This window comes from Panthera tigris, chromosome C1 (genome assembly GCF_018350195.1).
Source record: "Panthera tigris isolate Pti1 chromosome C1, P.tigris_Pti1_mat1.1, whole genome shotgun sequence".
NCBI lineage: Eukaryota > Metazoa > Chordata > Mammalia > Carnivora > Felidae > Panthera > Panthera tigris.
In genome coordinates this window covers 184,908,263-184,930,586 of record NC_056667.1, presented here as the reverse complement: position 1 = coordinate 184,930,586, position 22,324 = coordinate 184,908,263, and the positions used below count along the sequence as shown (strand labels likewise).

General features: G+C 40.3%; 1 protein-coding gene across 1 annotated transcript in view; it reads right to left on the bottom strand.

Moving 5' to 3' along the window:
- Positions 1-353: 353 nt before the first annotated feature.
- The window catches only part of LOC102949513 (aldehyde oxidase), an 88,927-nt gene continuing 66,956 nt past the window's right edge, over positions 354-22,324 (bottom strand). Inside the window, 9 exon segments of the mRNA XM_042993908.1 lie at positions 354-384; positions 10,347-10,489; positions 11,666-11,819; positions 17,212-17,376; positions 17,608-18,259; positions 19,207-19,313; positions 19,316-19,401; positions 19,867-20,045; positions 21,752-21,817. Of these exon segments, the coding sequence (XP_042849842.1) occupies positions 18,179-18,259; positions 19,207-19,313; positions 19,316-19,401; positions 19,867-20,045; positions 21,752-21,817 (519 nt within the window). The 3' untranslated portion in view covers positions 354-384; positions 10,347-10,489; positions 11,666-11,819; positions 17,212-17,376; positions 17,608-18,178.

The following is a 22,324-nucleotide window of genomic DNA, read 5'->3' as shown; positions in this document are numbered from 1 at the left end:
TCACATGTGAATATATACACATTTTGCACAAAATTTTCTGTATTCATCAACTGCTTAAAGATATTAATTGTCCCTGAATCAGTCCCTGATTAATCAGTCATTAATCAGTCATTAATCAGTCCCAATCAGGGACTGATTCTCCCTAGGGGTAAGAACCATGGTCACACAGCTCACAACACAGAAGGAACTCAACTAATGCTTATAGAAGGGCACATGAATAAATCTGAGAAAGAAATAAGTAAATTAGTAGACTAAAAACTTACCTAGATGATGGGTGCCTGGGTGGCTCAGTTGCTTAAGCATCTGACTCTTGATCCTAGCTCAGATCTTGATCTCAGGTTGTGAGTTCAGGCCCCAAGTTGTGCTTTGTGCTGGGTGTGAAGCCTACTTAAAAACAAACAAACAAACAAAAGCAAACGCAAACTTACCTACGTGATATTCCAAAATATGAAACTAAAGAGGATACTAGTGACATTGGGTAAAGGGAAGTAATAATAATAAAGGGGGTCCTGGTGATTCTCCAGGAAAAATAACAAAGAAAATGGTACCAGGAAAACAAATAGATTCAGAGAAGGGGGTTTGGAACACAGATTCTATCTTCTGCGGAAAGACAAAGGGAAGAGAAAGAGCGGCTAGGGAAGTGGGAGACTGTATCTGGAGAGGAGAAAGACCTTGGACTGAGACTGAGAGGGATCCAATCTCTAACTGCGGGGCTTTCTTTGGACTGGGGCCGGCTCCCTGTTCGCGCACCTGGGGAGGAGGGGAGCCAGGCCTGGGTGCAGTGGTAGGTTAGAGGCTCAGTCCACACATGGAGAAAGTGGTTCCCTCCCTGGAGGGCTGTGCGATAGTACGTAACCTGCCTGTGTCCGCCACGCCTGGGCGCAGCGGCTGGGCCAAGGGCATCGTCTGCAGGAGGAAAAGGCCGCACGGTTTTCCTGCAGTGCCGTGGGAAAAGACAAAGGTTGCCTGCGCCTGCCACCCCAGGGGCTTGCGGTGAGGGCGGCAGCTCAGTGCACAGCAGGAGAAGGCGGTCCTCCCTGAAGTGCTGTGGCACAGACAAAGCCAGCCAGGACCACATATCACCACTCTGAGAGGCATTTCCCCAGGGCCAGAGCACATGAGTGGGACTTTGAATCGTAGCCAAGCGTAGGGTCAGGGAAGTTGGTGGAGCGAGAAGGACCACCCATCTGCGCCCGCAGCACAGTGAAGATGACTCAAACTGAGTCCACCGGGTCTGGCTCCATGGAGAAGAGACCCGGGGGGGGGGGGGGGGGGGGGGGGGAGGGGGAGGGGGAAATCACTATTTCCGCCCCCCCCCCCCACCAAGGCGGGGCCTCAGGGATCACTTCCTGGACCCATAGTAGAGGTGGGTCCAGATAATGCCAAACCACGCCCCTTTGCAGCACATGCACCGGAGCAGCACAGACCCTTCAGACAGCTACTACCTACAAGCGATGCAGCGTTGCCTGGATTAACTCTAGGTCAATTCTGGATATATAGATATATTCCACGACCCCCTCCCCCCAATTCTCCTCCTTATCTCTTCCCTCCACTAGGCTGGTTACTCTGATTATTGGTCTGTCTAAACAGACATATTTAATCCATTGTCTTGATACATGTTCTACACCTTCTTCTTTACACTCCTTTCTCTCTGAAATAATCAAGCCATATAGTTTCTCTGTATGAGTAACTATATCTTCATTTCATTTTCCCCACCTCCTTCTTTATTTTCCTTTCTCTCTCTGGATTAAGCCTTTTAGTCTCTCTGCCTAATCAATGTTTATTTTTTCTCCTCTCCCCCTCCCACCCTCGCTCCTGTCATTTCTCTCTTTGTATGTGCTCTACCATCAGCACAGCCTCCACCCTCTTCTTTACTTGTAGTCAGTGTTTTTGGGTTTTTTATTTTTAGTCTTTAGGTTTTTGTTTTTGTTTATTTGTGTTATTTGTTTGTGTGTTTGCATGTTTTTGTGTTCTGTTTGTCTATCTGTTTTCCTTTACAGGGCTACTCCAGGAACAAATCAAAGCACATCTGGTGGAGGGTCCAAAATATTACTACAAGCAGGGTAATAAAATAACCAAAGTTACAACACAGAGCAAGTAACAATCCCTGAAAAAATACCTCCTGAAGGGCCAGGCCCTGTACAGTGTATTACCCTCCTTTAATATAGCAGTGCTCGCAGGTGCAGAGCATACAACAAGCTTTTAAAATGAATAGGGGACAGAATACTAGCCAAAATGATGAAACAGAAGAATTCTCCTCAAAAGAAATCCCAGGAAGTAGCAACAGCTACCGAATTAATCAAAACCGATTTAAGCAATATAATGGAACAAGAATTTAGAATAATAGTCATAAAATTAATCACTGGTCTTGAAAAAACCATAGAGGACAGCAGAGAATCTATTGCTACAGAGATTAAGGGACTAAAAAATGGTCATGATGAATTTAAAAATGCTATAAATGAGATGAAAAATAAAATGGAGGTGGTTACAGTGCAGATTGAAGAGGCAGAGGGGAGAATAGGTAAATTAGAAGATAAAATTACGGAAAAAGAGGAAGCTGAGAAAAAGAGAGATAAAAAAATCGAGGAGTATGAGGGGAGAATTAGAGAACTAAGTGATGCAATCAAACACAACAATATCCATATCATAGGAATTCCAGAAGAAGAAGAAGAGAGAGAAAGGGGCTGAAGGTGTACTTGAACAAATCATAGCTGAGAACTTCCCTGATCTGGGGAAGGAAAAAGGCATTGAAATCCAAGAGGCACAGAGAACTCCCTTCAGACATAATTTGAATCAATCTTCTGCATGACATATCATAGGTGAAACTAGCAAAATACAAGGATAAAGAGAGAATTCTGAAAGCAGCTAGGGATAAACGGGCCTTAACATACAAAGGTAGACACATAAGGGAAGTAGCAGACCTATCTACTGAAACTTGGCAGGCCAGAAAGGAGTGGCAGGAAATCTTCAATGTGATGAACAGAAAAAAAAATATGCAGCCAAGAATCCTTTACCCAGCAAGTCCGTCATTCAGAATAGAAGGAGAGGTAAAGGTTTTCCCAAGCAAACAAAAACTGAAGGAATTCATCACCACCAAACCAGCCCTACAAGAGATCCTAAGAGGGACTCTGAATGAAATGTTGCAAGGACCACAAAGTACCAGAGACATCGCTACAAGCATGAAACCTACAGATAGCACAATGACTCTAAACCCATATCTTTCAATTATAACACTGAATGTAAATGGACTAAATGCCCCAACCAAAAGACATAGGGTATCAGAATGGATAAAAAAATCAGACCCACCTATTTTCTGTCTACAAGAGACTCATTTTAGACCTGAGGACACCTTCAGATTGAAAGTGAGGGGATGGAGAACTATCTATCATGCTACTGGAAGTCAAAAGAAAGCTGGAGTAGCCATACTTACATTAGACAAACTAGACTTTAAAGGCTGTAATAAGGGATGAAGAAGGGCATTATATAATAATTACGGGGTCTATCCATCAGGAAGAGCTAACAATTATAAATGTCTATGCACCGAATTCGAAAGCCCCCAAATATATAAAACAATTAATCACGAACATAAGCAACCTTATTGGTAAGAATGTGGTAATTTGAGGAGACTTTAATACTCCATGTACAAAAACGGATAGAAGATCTAGACAGAGAATAAATAAAGAAACAAGGGCCCTGAATGATATATTGGATCAGATGGACTTGACAGCTATATTTAGAACTCTGCATCCCAAAGCAACAGAATATACTTTCTTCTCGAGTGCACATGGAACATTCTCCAAGATAGATCACATTCTGGGTCACAAAACAGCCCTTAATAAGTATAAAAGAATTGAGATCATACCATGCACACTTTCAGACCACAATACTATGAAACCTGAAATCAACCACAGGAAAAAGTCTGGAAAACCTCCAAAAGCATGGAGGTTAAAGAACATCCTACTAAAGAATGAATGGGTCAACCAGGCAATTAGAGAAGAAATTAAAAAATATATGGAAACAAATGAAAATGAAAAAACAACAATCCAAATGCTTTGGGATGCAGTGAAGGCAGTCCTGAGAGGAAAATATGTTGCAATCCAGGCCTATCTCAAGAAACAAGAAAAATCCCAAATACAAAATCTAACAGCACACCTAAAGGAAATAGGAAGCAGAACAGCAAAGACACCCCAAACCCAGCAGAAGAAGAGAAATAATAAAAATCAGAGCAGAAATACACAATATGGAATCTAAAAAACAGTAGAGCAGATCAATGAAACCAAGACTTGGTTTTTCAGAAAAATAAAAAACATTGATAATCCTCTAGCCAGGCTTCTCAAAAAGAAAAGGGAGATGACCCAAATAGATAAAGTCATGAATGAAAATGGTATCATTAAAACCAATCCCTCAGAAATACAAGCAATTATCAGAGAATACTATGAAAAATTATATGCCAACAAACTGGATAACCTGGAAGAAATGGACAAATTCCTAAGCACCACACACTTCCAAAACTCAAATAGGAAGAAATAAAAAATTTGAACATACCCATAACCAGTGAAGAAATTGAATAAGTTATCAAAAATCTCCCAACAAATAAGAGTCCAGGACCAGATGGCTTCCCTGGGGAATTCTACCAGACATTTAAAGCAGAGATAATGCCTATCCTTCTCAAGCTGTTCCAAAAAATAGAAAAGGAAGGAAAACTTCCAAACTCTTTCTATGAAGCCAGCATTACTTTGATTCCTAAACCAGACAGAGACCCAGCAAAAAAGAGAACTACAGGCCAATATCCCTGATGACTATGGATGTAAAAATTCTTAACAAGATACTAGCAAATCGAATTCAACAGTATATAAAAAGAATTATTCACCATGATCAAGTGGGATTCATTCCTGGGATGCAGGGCTGGTTCAATATTCGCAAATCAATCAATGTGAAACATCACATTAATAAAAGAAAAGAACCAGATGATTCTGTCAATCGATGCAGAAAAAGCATTTGACAAAATTCAGCATCCTTTCTAAATAAAAACCCTCAAGAAAGTCGGGATAGAAGGAACACACTTAAACATCATAAAACCCATTTATAAAAAGCCCACAGCTAATATCATCCTCAGCGGGGAAAAACTGAGAGCTTTCCCCCTGAGATCAGGAATACGACAGGGATGTCCACTCTCACCACTGTTATTTAACATAGTGTTAGAAGTGCTAGCATCAGCAATCAGACAACAAAAGGAAATCAAAGCCATCAAAATTGGCAAAGATGAAGTCAAGCTTTCACTTTTTGCAGATGACATGATACTATACATGGAAAACCCAAGAGACTCCATCAAAAGTCTGCTAGAACTGATACATGAATTCAGCAAAGTTGCAGGATACAAAATTAATGTACAGAAATCAGTTGCATTCTTATACACTAATAATGAAGCAACAGAAAGACAAATAAAGAAACTGATCCCATTCACAATTGCACCAAGAATCATAAAATACCTAGGAATAAACCTAACCAAAGATGTAAAAGACCTGTATGCTGAAAACTATAGCAAGCTTATGAAGGAAATTGAAGAAGATACAAAGAAATGGAAAAACATTCCATGCTCATGGATTGGAAGAATAAATATTGTTAAAATGTCAATACTACCTAAAGCAATCTACACATTCAATGCAATCCCAATCAAAATTGCACCAGCATTCTTCTCGAAGCTAGAACAAGCACTCCTAAAATTTGTATGGAACCACAAAAGACCCCGAATAGCCTAAGTAATATTGAAGAAGAAGACCAAAGCGGGAGGCATCACAATCCCAGACTTTAGCCTCTACTACAAAGTTGTAATCATCAAGACACCATAGTACTGGCACAAAAACAGACACATAGACCAATGGAATAGAACAGAGACTCCAGAATTGGACCCACAAAAGTATGGCCAACTAATCTTTGACAAAGCAGGAAAGAATATCCAATGGAAAAAAGACAGTCTCTTTAACAAATGGTGCTGGGAGAACTGGACAGCAACATGCAGAAGAATGAAACTAGACCACTTTCTTGCACCATTCACAAAAATAAACTAAAATGGATAAAGGACCTGAAGGTGAGACAGAAAACCATCAAAATCCTAGAGGAGAAAGCAGGAAAAAACCTCTCTGACCTCAGCTGCAGCAATTTCTTACTTGACACATCCCCAAAGGCAAGGCAATTAAAAGCAAAAAGGAACTACTGGGACCTCATGAAGATAAAAAGCTTCTGCACAGAAAGGAAACAATCAACAATACTAAAAGGCAACCAATGGAATGGGAAAAGATATTTGCAAATGACATATCGGACAAAGGGCTAGTATCCAAAATCTACAAAGAACTCACCAAACGCCACACACGAAAAACAAATAATCCAGTGAAGAAATGGGCAGAAGACATGAATAGACACTTTTCTAAAGAAGACATCCAGATGGCCAACAGGCACGTGAAAAGATGTTCAATGTCACTCCTCATCAGGATAGTACAAATCAAAACCACGCTGAGATTCCACCTCACGCCAAATGAACAAATCAGGAGACTACAGATGCTGGCGAGGATGTGGAGAAACAGAACCCTCTTGCACTGTTGGTGGGAATGCAAACTGGTGCAGCCGCTCTGGAAAACAGTGTGGAGGTCCCTCAAAAAATTTAAAATAGATCTACCCTATGACCCAGCAATAGCACTGCTAGGAATTTACCCAAGCGGTACAGGAGTGCTGATGCATAGGGGCACTTGTACCCCAATGTTTATAGCAGCACTTTCAACAATAGCCAAATTATGGAAAAAACCTAAATGTCCATCAACTGACGAATGGATAAAGAAGATGTGGTTTATATATACAATGGAAGACTACTTGGCAATGAGAAAGAATGAAATCTGGCCATTTGTACCAACGTGGATGGAACTGGAGAGTGTTACGCTAAGTGAAATAAATTAGGCAGAGAAAGACAGATACCAAATGTTTTCACTCATATGTGGATCCTGAGAAACTCAACCGAAGACCAGGTGGGAGGGGAAGGGGTGGGGAAAGTTACAGAGAGAGAAGGAGGCAAACCATAAGAGACTCTTAAATACTGAGAACAAACTGACAGTTGATGGGGGGTGGGGGGGAGGGGAAAGTGGGTCATGGGCATTGAGGAGGGCACCTGTTGGGATGAGCACTGGGTGTTGTATGGAAACCAATTTGACAATAAATTTTATGAAAAAAAAAGGAAGCAAAATGCAGCTCCCTACCCCCCCCCCCAAAAAAAAAAGAACACAGATTCTACAACCAGATTGCCTGGGTTCCAATCCTGACTATTCCACTTGCTAGTGATGTGATCTTGGGCAATAGGTTAAGCACTCTGTACTTCAGTTTTGTCATCTGCACAATTGGCACATAGTAACTGCCATAGTATATGGCTGGTATAAAGTACTCAGTAAAAGTTAGCTTTTATGGTGGTGTCTAGATATGAAAGCACAGACTATGGGTGATAAAGAAAAGAGGACTTGCAATTTGGGGGCAATGATGCTACTGTTGTCGGTGCACCTGGGTGGCTCAGTCAATTAAGTGTCCGACTTCGGCTCAGGTCATGATCTCACAGCTTGTGGGTTTAAGCCCTGAATCGGGCTCTGTGATGACAGCTCAGAGCTTGGAGCCTGCTTTGGATTCTGTCTCCCTTTCTCTCTGCCCCTTCTCTGCTCATGCCCTTTTACCCGCTCTCAAAAATAAATACACATTAAAATAATAATAATTAAAAAAATGACGCTGTTGTCTAACAGACATCACCAAAAACCTAGAGCGATGAGACCCACTAATAGTATCTGACAAAAAAACAAAACAAAACAACTAACAAAGAAGGCAGAGACGATATACTCATGAAATATAAACATGAGTGGAAATCCAGGAACCTCAAAGGAAAGAAGAGGATAGAAACTTTTTGGGTGAGAGCTTAAAGAGAAATGAACAGAAATGTGCCTTACACACAGTGCTTGCTGAAGGTAACTGTCTAGATTCACTACTTCTTCTTTTCTTAGTGTCTTTTTTAACCTGACTCCCCTTTATTGGCCTTTATTGGATTTTTAGATCTGTCTCCAGGTCCTCAGTTTTTGGCTAAATGTTGAGAATTCTACTCCTGCCTTATTGAACCCAGCTTCCTTTGTCTGAAGCATCCTCTGCAGCCCCAATACGGGATCTCTTCACACCTCTGACCCCATCTTACCAGTTGAACCAACATCTAGTTCTCAGCAGGGTGGACAACACAGGCCACTCGTTCCAACCAAAGAATGGATGGGGCTTCCCTAAAGCAAATTAAAAAACTGGAACAGAGGAAGGATACAGCTGGGAATTACCCAGGTTTGAAAAATTCTACCATTTCTAAAGAAGAGGGGATAGAAAAGGTTCTCTTCTGGCTCAAAAATGAGGGGAATAAATGAGGGGGGTGGCTGTCAAGCTAACCATAAAGCCTGTAACAAAATGTTTGGGGAGAACATGCTTGGGTTTATAACATGAGAAAGAGAAGAACATAAATGTTGTTATTCAGGGCTGGAGGCTTATATTATAAAAAGCCAGTTTCAGAAAGTACAGCACAATGATGGACTTTCTCCCATTTACCAGAAACTATAACAAGAAAATATAGCACAAAATACACAGGAAGCTCTCAGAAATGAAATTTGGAAGATGTAATTGTAAATGAGGAAGAACTAAGGAATTAGGAAGGCACTGTAACCAGACTGCACTCTGACTAGCAAAGATAAAGAAAGGACATGAACAAATGATGGAAGTAATGGGGCAAACTGACAACAGAGGCTAAAGTGTGATGCAGAGCAGTGTCAAGTTGTCTAAGAGATATATTTTGCAGAAAACACTATCAACCATAAAATGTATCAAACAGAGACCAAATATACTGCTCAATGAAGATAGAGTAATATTTACAGAAGTCAGAAGGCAGAACTGTCTTATTCCTATTTTTTCTTCCATATTTCTCACCAAAGGAATGCTTTGTAAACTTAAAGGATCAGACAAGCACAGTTAAAAAAAAAAAAAGACTTGAAGCCCAGGATATGTGGAGATGCTAAGAAAGCACTTGGCCTTTAAATTTGTTCAAGTGGTCAGATCAATCAAGGTGAATTATGTCCTCTGACCTTACCATAGTTTGTTAATTAGATTGTGAAACCATGGTGAGTAATCTTTTTGAGACATCACAGAAAACAGAGCAGTGCTAGAACACCGGAGATAGGCAACTATTGTTCCTGGTTTCCAAAAAGATGGATTTCGCTGAAGTTGACTTTGCTCCCAGGCAACTTTCTGGAGCTCTTCTGGAATGGATTATTGATGAGAGGGCCTAGAGCAGTGGTCCCAAAGAGGAGACTGGGGACTCAAGAAAACTAGCCTCATTCCCTTTTTGAGATGAGATTTCTAGAATGAGAAACTCATCAGTGCTGTAGACACAGTGCACAGGGATTTCACAAGGCATCTGACAGAGTCTGTGCTCAGTCTTTGGAGGGGATAGAGAAATCTAAATGCACAATACCACAGAAGGGTTTGTACTTGACTGAACAACAGCTCAATGTTAACAATGTTGGTTAATTTTCTTCTGTTTTTTTTTTGCTTGGCTTATTGTGTTCAATATTTTAATTAAGGACATATCACATAGAAAGCAACATTCATCAGATTTTCAAATAATAGAAGTTTAAAAATATCTTAAAAGAAGAGAATGCATATATGAAATTTAATGAGAATTTTAGTTTCCAAAAGGCAAAAGGGGGAAATACTACCTTAAAAGTCTTTAGGCATTTCAACTGAATGTAAGTTTATGAGTCATAAATGATTTTTTCCTAATTCCTAAGAGTCTATGATTTCCTAAGCATTAATCCTAAAATCACAATTGTAGCAGTAACAGCCACAATGAAATAAAAACAACCCAAAGGTCATTGCTTTTTTTATTTTTATTTTTGGCTAGCCGTAAATACATAATTAAAAGATTTTTAAAGCCGTAATATTTCCAAACACCATTCCAATAACATTGCAATTGCATCAGTTACCCATGCAGACTGATTCAACGAGCATATGCTAGTGAAACATACATTACTCTAAAATGATCAGGAACAACTGATATAGTGCCAAGAAGGTAACAGTCATATGGAAAATTCACTTTATTCTCTGGCTGGCTGCCTCAGTTTCCTTTCCTGGTAAATAGGGATAGATAATACTTGCTAACATTGCTTGAGAGGCATGGATCATACAGATCAAAGGCCAAGCCCTTTGACCTATTTCCTCAGAGAAAAATGTTCAAGCATCTCTGCTCCTCTTGTAAAGACAATGTTCATTCTATTGTGTAGTGGTTTGTGACTCACCCCACGGACTGCTCTGTGGAGGGCTCCAGGTAGTTCCTTAGCAAATACAGACACTCATCATCATGCCTGTGGTGTGGAATCCATGCTGGGTGGATGGCCTTTAGTAATCTTTTCCTAAAAGCAAGGAACACAGAGGATCCACCCTGAAAGTGAAGGGTAGGAAGCTCCTGATTGGTACAGGTAGAGGTAGGCACAGACCTGTCAGGTATCAACTGGAAGTGCTGTGATTGTTCACATTTAAGATGCCAACAGAAGCTTTCTGGGTACAGACTCTATGGAGGTAGCTGGGAGAGGAAGCCTTCAAAGTCAACCCAGGGCATGACTTCAAGAGCACAGTTTGGATTTATCTGAAGACCACAGACACTGAGAGTATCTGCTTCTATTTTGTTCTCTCCCTCATTTTGCTACTGCTTGGGGGAAAAAACAGCACCTGAAGTGGAGGGATTTATTGTAAAGTCTTCTGCTCATAAAGAGAGCTCCAGCTTTTCTACTATTCATTTCTTGTTCTGATGTTGGAGGGCTATTTGATGTTCATTCACTATGGGACATTTTTACTAATGCATCTTAAGTACATGAGTTAAAAAATCCCATACAACTGGGCCTTGAGATTAATGTGCCCAGCTCTGTACCTCTGATGATCTGAGGAGTTTCTTGAAGGCAAAAGGACAGACCAGTGATATTTCTTCCCTCTGGCCTCTGGAACAGTGGTCTAACAGCAACCTTTAGGACACATCAATTCTTTATAGTCTAGAAAGGTATTTTTAGAACAAGACATAATCCTTGCTCCCAAGAGCTTTATAACTTAGTTTGGGGGCAATTGAACATATGTAGTTTTGATTAAAGATTATTACACGACATGCCCAATTCAAATATCCAAATCACAAAAGTATTTTTTTCTGGTAGAGGTTGCAGCATGGCTATTTACACAGACCAAACATAGAATATGCATCCTTGTTTTTCTCATTTATTATAGGAACTTTAAAGTGTGAATTGTCCCCTTTCTGTGTGCACAAGACCCAGAGCCTTCCTGGAGGGAGGATTCCTTCCCGAGACAATGAGATGGTTCAAGGGGACACAGATGGGGTGTTCCAGCCTCTGCACCACCTGCCCTCACATTTTTATGGGAGTATAATAAACTTCAAATAATAATAATAAAGAAATCCATAGAAGGATAAGAAAATTAAGAAAAGAGTAACTTCTTCCTATAAAAGGGACAAAAACCTTCAGCTGCCTAAAACCCTAACCCATGGCTCAGACAACTAAGAAGCCATCTAAATCCATATTTATCCTGAACTTGTTAACATAACATATACTCTTACTTGAACTAGGTGAATCCTGTTTTGGGTACTTCCTATGCCTTCTTTGGTGGTAACTGTGGCCCCAAAAGAGAGACCAGCAGATGAGGCACCAGGCAGGTGGTGATGGAGAAGGCCTTCAGAGTTTGGATGATGAAGCTGAAAAGACCTGTTGTCACTACAGAGGCAGTTTCCAAAAAAAGAAAAAAAAATGTATTTAGATGATTATAACAGTAATTACTTTGACATGAACATAACTAGTTGAGCACATATTAAAGTTTAGCCATCACATAAATGATTTTGGGTTTGAGTATGGCTATCTAAAAAATAAATATTTTATTACTTGGAATTAAGAAAGCCATTACCTCCTCCAAACTGTCTTCTTAAAAACGCATTTCGGATGTTGAAATGATCTTGACTTACTCCTATGCCCTCTTCAGTCTGTTGATTGTTATGGTTCGTCAAATCATTAACTCATTACCCTTCAAGCAAACTCTAGATTATGTGTGAGCTTATAAAGAGAATATGAGGAACAGTCAAAGAAGATCACCTTGAAGGTGGGTCATTCAATAACTGTATCAGAGTATAAGCTCCCTGATGGCAGGTAACTGGTTCCCAGTGCCTGGGATAGGGGAAGCTTAATAAATACTGGTTGGAGGAATAATAAGGATAATTAGGCATTTTCCAAATGGTCAGGCTGCTGAATGCATGTAAAATTCACTGTACCTCTCAAGGAGAGAATAAGGGAACTTGACTATGACCCTGAATGTGGCTGTCTGCCTTTAGGAGGGCTATTAGGAGGGTGGAGAGCAGGCTTTTAGACTTCTTATGGGGTCTCTTTCAGCCCTGAGGGTGTTTTGGATCTGCTCTCTGTTTTCCTCTGATAAAATCCTGTCTATGCTCCCAACCTCTGATTTCCCCACCTTCCTCTGCCACCCCCACTCTTTTCCTCCCTTAAGCCAAGCTAGAACCTCAGTCTCAATGTAGTTCTTACACAATGCACACTTCATCCTGCCCTGGAATAATACTTCTTCCTACAACCACAGCAAACCCTTCAGTCAGTGAAATGGAACAAAATCATGTAAACATAATGCATTCAGGTGAATTTTTAGGTGTTAATGTTATTTGTTTTTAAATTCTAAAACTAACGCTTACTTTAAAAATATCAGTAATACGAAAGTATATAAGTAGAAAGAGAAAATCCTCCTTCCCAATTTTCACTTTCCAGAGCTAACTATTATCAGATTCCTCCGTATCCACAATTTTCCCATGCAAATGCGTGTGCACATGTGCATGCACACATACATGAATTGTTCTTGTTGGTTTCTAAAAGTAAAATCAAACTACTCATACTATTTCAAATCCGTTTTTTTTTTTCCAAGTTACTTAGGCTCTCTGCCTCAATTGCCTCACCTATGAAATGAACAAAGAAGGGTTGTTGTGAGGATTAAATCAGCTAATACATGTAAAGTATTTGGAACACTGACTGGTACCTAGTAAGTTCTCAAAAAATATTAACTTCTTCTTTTTCCCACAAATTGTCCTCTATTAGTTTACATGAAGTTGTTTTCCATTTGTCACTACTACAAATACTGCTGCAATGAAAAATCCTTGGGCTTTAACTTGGCACATTTGAACAAGTATTCAGATTCTGAGAACTGGAATTTCTAGGTTGAAGGGTAAGCATGCTGCTACGTCCAACTCACTCACCTTCCAAAATGTGTGCACTTGTACAGAAAATCATGTATGAGAGTGTTTCCCCACAGCCTTCACCAACACTGCATATTATCCATTCCTGCCATTTTTCAAATATGTGAGGGAAATGACAGTCATAACTGGCACTTCTTGTTATCGTGAGGTTTTCCCTTTTATAATATATTTAGTGAATATTTGTATTTATTCTTCTGTACTTTATTTCCTCCTATCAGGTTTTTTACTTATCAATTTAAGTAATTTAATTATATACAATGGGTATTAACTATAATCTGCTATAAATGTCTGGATATCTTCTGCCAGCTTGTTAACTGTCCATTCGATTTTGAGTATCATGCATCCTGGAGGAGCTCCATCCTCACCAGCCTCCTGGTTGTCATTTCTCTAGGCCATTCCATTGTTCTATCAGATTAGCCATTTCTGAGTGGTACAGACATAATATGACCAGTGGATCGCATGTCACGCACTCAGCCCACTGCTGTAGAGCAGATGCATTTACTTTGCTGTAAATTACGAGAGTGCACTTAATACTGTGTAAGCCCTTAGGCAGTGGTGATGGCTAACGCCTATAGGCAGGCAAGGCAAACCTTTTTTTTCTTTAAATTTTTTTAATGTTTGTTTATTTTTGATAAAGAGAGACAGAGAGTGAGTGGGAGAGGAGCAGTGGGAGACACAGAATCTGAAGTAGGTTCCAGGTTCTGAGCTGTCAGCACAGAGCCCGACATAGGGCTTGAACTCATGAACCCTGAGATCATGATCAGAGCTGAAGTCTGATGCTCAACCCACTGAGCCACCCAGGCTCCCCCAGGCAAGGCAAACTTTTACCCAGAATGCATAACAACTTCTGTTAAAATAAATCACTGCTCCTTCCAGGGTGGAGTTGTCCGTTTGTCCTCCAGTGGCCAGATGGTCTCCTGGAAGGATGGTACTAACTTGGGGGCCAGCTCTGTGTTGCGGTGGGTTGGACATTCAGCAGTAGCAGTAGCCGCATGGAGGCAAAGTGCCCATCCCGCTGTCATGACTCTTCCCACACCCACTGTGTCATCAGTGGGGTGACCAATGGCAGAGATGACTAATGTCAAATGCCATTTTGTGTACATACTTGGTTGTTTAGTGCCTCTTTCATGGTGGGAGATTTCAACTGGAACTGCTATTTCTGGGTTGAAGGGTATGCATGCTGCTAGGCCCAAATAACTCACTTTCCAAAATGTGTGCGCTAGTACAACAAAACATGAGCTAGAGAGTCTGTTTCCCTGCCACCTTCACCAACATGGTCTCAGGTGGACATAGCAGCAAGTGCTTTTGATGCAACTTCACAACATTCAGCCAATTAATTTTGCATGATATCCCATTTTAAGGAGCCAGGTGAATTTGTTTTGTGAATGGAAGAAAGGTAGTTTTCCATGTAGTTTTTTCTAAATTTATATAGAGAACAGTTCACGTTTTTTTCTTTTTGTTTTTTAATGTTTATTTTTGAAGGAGAGAGAGACAGAGTGTGAGCAGGGGAGGAGCAGAGAGGGAGGGAGACACAGAATCCAAAGCAGGCTCCAGGCTCTGAGCTGTCAGCACAGAGCCTGACGCGGGGCTCAAACTCATGAGCTGTGAGATCATGACCTGAGCCAAACTGACTGAGCCAGTCACCCTGAACAGTTCACATTTCTAATGTGCAATATGAAAATTTTGACACATTGTACCTATTCCCATATACCCACTCAGAAGTCTCTTGTCCCCAGTCTTCCAATCTTTCCCCTTCCAGGTTCTGCCCAGGTGGCCAAACCATTTGAGTCCATGTATATACCCTAACCTTGGGCCACTCTGTTTTCTACACAAAGTGAAAAACCAGGTGCATTACCTAAGATTCTGCCCATTGGGAGAATATTCCCTTACCACCTCTGAGTGGGGAGTGCAGATACTGACCATATCTGGCTTGTATGCACATACTGATTTGTGAACCAAGCTCAGACTTTTTCTTTCTGCCTCAGTTTGTCATGAGGAACTCTCACTCTCCACCAGGGAACCATAGGTATGAACTGCAGGAGAGATGCTGATACAAGAGCAGTGGATAACTGGGGTCTGGGTTAGCTTCCAATCTGACTTGTGCTTGATTCTAGATGGACCACTTCTATTATACCTTCTTGCTTCTGGCCTTGCTTGATTGCATTTTAGCAAGATCCTGAAGTTATTTGTGTTCATTTTAAAATTTAAGAAGCACTACCTAGTGTCAGACAGACAGAAGGAAGGAAGGATGGAAGTGACAGCACCTTTTAGGCAGAGGACCAAAGCTCCAGAGCAAGAAACAGAACGGGAAATTCTGATGGTAAAAAAAGGGGGTGTTGAGACAACACTGGAGAGATAGCCAGGGGCCAGATCACAGAGGGCACATATGCCACCTTACAGATTTGGGACAGTACTCTGGTTGAATGAATAGGAAGCCATTGAAGGGTTTTAAAGAAGGGTGTAACATGATCATATCATGTCTGTGTGTGTGCATGTGTGTGTGTGTGTATCCACAAATTTGTATATAACTCTGGCTTAAATCTGATGAATGGCTTGGAAGGGAAGGAAAATGAATGCAGGACAATACTGAGGAGACAACCACATAGTCAGGTTGGAAATAATGGTGGCTTGGAACAACACAGTAGTCATGGGAATAAATAGAGGGAGAGGCAGATGTAGGCAATTTCTCTGAGGTGGGATTGACAGGACTTCATGCCTGAACACATACATGCACTGAGAGAATGAAGCATCTTGGATCACTCCCTCATTTCTGGCTCAATATCTCAGAGATGGCTGTACTGACAAGGAGATCTGTTTTGGGACGGAGGTGTCTTTGAGACACATCTGTGTGGCAACAAAAGTCAAACTTCAAGAACCAGGGGTCTTGGCCTTGGTACAAGAGTCCTTGAGTTGAGAATGTGACAGGGAGAAGGTGCCATCCATTAGTCTCTAGTATTTTATACATCAGTGTAGATGCTTTTTTCTGTCATTAATGCAAATAAAACATTTTTAGTGATAAGGTCTTGCTGTTTAGCCTCCTTTGAGGTCTTGTCCCTGAAGACCACTGAGATAGACTTCTTATGATTGTCATAACTTCTCAGTCTTCCCACATTTTATGTTTCTCTTCACATGCTTTTTTGTTTGTTTGTTTGTTTGTTTGAATTGAGATGTTGGGGCACCTGGGTGGCTCAGCCAGCTAAGCGTCTGACTCTTGATTTCAGCTCAGATCATAATCCCATGGTTGTGGGATCAGGCCCCAGCATGGAGCCTGCTTAAGATTCTCTCTTCCTCTCCCTCTTCCCCTCCCCTGCTCTCTCTCTCTCTCAAAAATATAAAATAAAAATTGAGATATAATACACATACCATAAAACTCACTTTTAAAGTGTGCAGTTCAGTAGTTTTTAGTATATTCACAGGTGTACAATTATCACTACTATCTAATTCCATAACATTTTCATCACCCCCAAAGAAACTCTATATCCATTAGTAATCAACTCCCCGTTCCCCTCTCCCCTCAGCCTTTGGCAACCACTAATGGACTTTCTGTCCCCAGGAATTGGCTTATTCTGGATGTTTCATATAGAAGGAATCATATAACATGCAACCTCTTGTGTCTGGCTACTTTCACTTAAAGAATGTTTGCAAGGTTCATCCGTGTTGTAGTATATATATCAGTATTTCATTATTTTGTATGGCTGAATAATATTCCCTTGTATGGATATACCACATTTTTTAAATAATATTTTGTTATCAGTTGATACAGCTGGGCTGTTTCTACTTTTGGTTATTATAAATAATGCCATGAACATGTGTGTATATTTTTGTGTGTACATATGTTCTCAGTTCTCTTGGGTATATACCTAAGAGTAGTCCTTTGGTAATTCCATGTTTAACTTTTTGAAGAACTGCCAATTTTTCTTCCAGTGGCTGCACCATCTTCATTCTTCCCAGCAATGGTTAAAGGTTCCAATTTCTCCACATCCTTGTCAACACTATTATCCATCATTTTGATTATAGCCATCCTCCTGGGAATGAAATGGTTTCTCACTGTGATTTTCATTTGCATTTCCTTAATGACTAATGACTTTGAGCATCTTTTTATGTGCTTATTGGCCATTTATGTATTTTCTTTGGATAAATGTCTGTTCAATTCCTTTGCCCATTTTTAACTTGCATTATGTATCTTTTTATTGCTGAGTTTTAAGAGTTTTTAAAATATATCCTACATAAACATCTTTATTAGATATATGACTTACAAATATTTTCTCCCATTCTGTGGTTTGTCTTTCAATTTCCTATAGTATCTTTTGAAGCACAGAAGTTTTCAGTTTTGATGAAGTCTAATTTATCCATTTTTTTTTCTTTAGTCCCATAGACTCTTGTATACAGTGCCTGGATCCATTCTGACAATAAAAGGAGGCTGATAGCAGATGGGGACATATGAGAAAATGACAACTTTACAGTTCACACTACTAATAAAATTATTTAGAAAATTGCCTTTCACTAGACAGTGTAATTTCTGTTGGTGGATACAAGCCAAATATGAATCATACACAAATCATCATCTTCTATTCCATTCAGCTGGATGGATTTAAGAAACAGAGTAATAGAGAATATCATTCTAGAGGAAACCAGTTAGTATTTGTGCTATGTAAAATATGATTTCTAAATTGCTTAAGCATATCTATCAAAATCCAAATGGAACATTTAAAATCAGCATCATATAAAAGCAATCCTCTGTGAAATGATTTCTAAACTATGAACATTTATCTTTCAGACCTAGCATCTCAAAGCATAAACACTGGATAGACCGCTATGTTGGAACAGTCACCCCATTTCCCCAGAAATTTGTATTTGATTCATGAGTACATTCCAAGGAACACAGGATCCAGGTTTGTCTTTTGGAGTCTGGAATAAAAGAACAAATGTGGACATTTGTAACTTGGAAAATGTTTGTGCCAGGTGAGAAATAGCATAATGTAAAACAAGATAAAAACCACCCAGAGGGTGATCAGGACAATGAGAGGTCTCAGAATGACAGCATGAAAAATGTGGAAGAATCTAGGACAGGACTAAGAATCAGGGCAGGGCAGCTACAAGAATCATCACCTCACACTTGAAGAGGGGCAAATGAACAGTGCAATTAGTCTCTGTGTTCCTCTATAGTGAAGAAGTGATTCACGGGGCTTAGGAAAAGCTATAAGGGGTGCCACGCAGAGCAAGTATTGAGAGGAGGTGAAGGAGGGGGCTCTCCCCTCAATATAAGGAACACCTTGTGTATAGTCAGAAGGGTCACTGTGAATGGCATGACTTTCCCCTATTATTAAATCTCATCACTGAAAGTGACCAAGGAGAACTGAGATGTTTACTCTGTGGGGGTGTTGATGCATGTGGGATTCTGCTCTTGGGGTTGGGCCAGAAAGGGCCCTTCCCACTTCACAGTTCAAACCAGGAAATACACATACAATCAAGTGCCTGATTGGGTAGAGTGAGACTGACTGTTGGGGTGGCCCATATTCTTGGCCTGGGTGTCTTAGGTTCAGGGCACAGTTCCTGAACTCCCATTCCTGACCACATGTCCTGGGAAGGAAATAAAACCAAGGAGGAACATGTAGTTGATGAACGATCAATGAACCTTCATTTTCATTATAGAACTAAGCCCTGCTGTGAGCTGGGTAAGACCAGACTGATGAAAAATTGCAATCTAAGGGCGAGTCTGCTCTTCCTATGCTCAAATGCCCTCAGGATTCCTGTCACCTTTTCTCCCATGGAAAACCGCCATGGTGGGGTAATAAAACTTGACCATAAGGACAGGGGGCAAAAATTCATAATTTTATGAACAGAACATAACATACCATTTTTGTGAATTTATCTTCACCGACTATTCTAATCTTCTCTGGGGTCAGTGGACTACTGAGCTTCAATGGTCCAAACAGGCCCCTCTCTTGTCCCGCTGCATTGTGTCATGAATGGCAAAAAATACTGATCATTCCAGGAATATCCCAGACTCTCCTAGACCTTTGAAAGGAAACAAGTCAACTAGAGTAGGGCTCTCTCTCTCTGCATCTATATGTATATATACATATATGTGCATCTATAGGCAAATATGTATATAGATGCACATATAAAATATTAAAATATATGTAACATTTTCCTTTAAAAAAGTAATTTAACATTTTAGTCTAGTATTCTCATTCTTAGGATTCCATCCTAAGGAATTATCCCAAATGGAGAAAGCAGATATAGGTATAAGATGATTACTGTAAAATGAAAAATCAGATATAACCTGATGGTAATAGTTCATGTTAAGCTCCAAGATTTGAAGTTTTTAAAAAAACTATAAAATTGTTAAATTAATTTATAATTAAAATGTTTAATAGAACTTTTTCTTCTATAAGCCTGGTAGAAACCCCAAACAACCAAGAAATGAAGGAACCTCTGCTAGTTCCCTGCACAGTTACTACAAATCACATAAACATGCATGTATTTATCAAGCACAGCTTACCTTCAACAACTACAGGGTATTTGAGCTTTGAGATGGAAGCAATAAAGAAACGTGCAACTCTGTGGGGATGCCACAGATGGCAGGGATTTTATATTGGTTTGGACCGTGAGTGTATCGGACACCCTAAGGAGAATAATTCAGCTCCTCTATTGTATAAAGTCCCATGCCTTGAATAAATGCACCTTCAATCTGGGGAGGGAGGAAGAATTTCCATATATGAGAAAATACAATCAACAGTAGCATTTCAACTTCATGCTGTTTATTTGAATTGTTAAAATATAGTATAAGAGGGTTTTCAGCATGTCATGGAAGATGTCTCTGAGAGTTTACTTAAAAGTTTGCCTCAAAGCATTTCTACAACATCTTAATCAGCGCTAAATTCAAAGTCAAAAACTTGAGTGTAAATCTCAATTTGGCAGTAAAAGTATAGCTTTAGAAGAGGCGTCAAAGAGCCTATGGCCCAAAAGCCCTCCTTTTTTCTGTCCATGAGCCAGAAGGAACCCTCTGACCTATCCACAGACTCCAGCACACTGAAAGTGCTCTCAGGGTCTGAGAATTCCCTCATTGCATCTCATCTCACCATCCTTGCTCATATTGGGCTTGGCTTCACATTTCTGCACTCGTTTCCTGGCCTGTAACATGAACTCTGTTGTGTGCTAAGCTTCCTACACAGCTTTAAAATGCTCCAATTCTTAGATGTCAGCCTGTGGGAAAAATTGCTTTCCACACATCTTTCTGATTTCTGGGTCTCCTCTTTGTTTACCTCCTTGCTGTGGCCATATTTTCTCTATCCCACTCTCTACCCTCACATGTATCTATCTGCAGGGAGATTCTTCTCTAACATGATGTTAGATGAATCTTCCTAAAACTCTAGACCATACCCCAGGCCACATCACCTCCACCTATGAAGGCAGGTGCCTGTCTTTGGGGCCTCACATTCCACTCCTCTGACACAGGTACTCTCCACTGTCATCAGCACACCCCCTTCCCTGCCCTGCCACCAGCCAGCCATGAACACAAACTATGCTGAATTTCATGTCTTTCTTTAGGGAGATGTCTTCCATTCTCTTCTTGTTCATTCCTTGACTACTTCATCCACAGGCACTGCCTCCCAGAAGCCCGCTTTGACTTCTCCAACCCATATATTCTTCCCATTCTCCAATGACACATGTCATGATTGGAGAGTACCTCAAATTATGTTCTGAACTGGAGGTAGTAATAAGCTGAATTGCCCACTGGTAAAGAAAGTGAGTGAAGCTTCCAGTTGAGTCCTGAGTCCTAGAATCACAGAGTGCATGATTCTCTAAAAAGGCAGCCAACTGCTTTTCCTTAGGCACATGCAGCTCCAGTCCTGGCAAATTTTCTGTTTCCAAGAGATGCTAGACATTTGAATAATTATGTAAGGATGCTGGTGAATTTTTAATCTTGTCAATTATTTCAAATTTGAATAAAAAATGTCTGTGGGCAAAACAGGCTACCTATTAATAACAACTGCTGCAACTATTTGATGATTTGATGTGCTCCCAACCCAACTTTAAACTCCTCAAAGCTACAGCCCATCATATGCCCAAGACTTCACACTTAGCATACAGTCTACTTCTGATCTCACTGGCATCGGGCCCATTTTGTCACCTCTAGGCTCGCTCCTGCCTCACTCAAGATCCTCAATCACAGACCGTATGTCTCTTCAAACACTAATTCAAAACATCCTTTTTTCCTTCTCTTTTTTAAACAATAAGAGATTTGAGTTCTGTGGCTGGCCTGAATAGACAGATTCTGACTTCAGGGGCAGAAAAATAAGATGATGAATAAGCTGGATGGAATGTTTTCTCTACAGACATCCAGAGCAGTTATGGCTTTTACAAAAGGGATTGAGGCAAAGCAGGTACACATACCTGGCCTATGTCAAGGCGTGGATTTATACTGAAGCCAACATCCATGCCAATGTCTGTTTGGATGTCCTAGTAATAAAAAAGAGAAAAAATGTTTATCTTAATGAATACAACTTAAGGAGACAGGCTGAGAACACTTCATGCCAGGACACCACTGGTACAGAACCTTTCTTTGGGCCACATATTTCAGGAGAAAGAATCAACAAAGATTTTATTGTGTAACAGTTTATTATGTATAAATTTCAAAGTTATACACATACTCGACCGGCTTAAGCACTGATTTTTTTCCCTCAGAAGCAACAGGAGATGGGGCATCTGGGTGGCTCAGTGAGTTAAGCGTCTGACTTCGGCTCAGGTCATGATCTCACAGTTTGTGAGTTCGAGCCTCACATCAGGCTTGCACATGTGAGCTCTCTCTCTCTCTCTCTCTCTCTCTCAAATAAATAAACATTTAAAAAAATCTTTAAAGAAAAGAAACAATAGGAGAGAAAAATATTTGACTTTCTTCGGGCTGAGTGATGTAACTTATGGAGTTTAATCCACTACAACAGACATTAGTCTATGACACAGAAAATG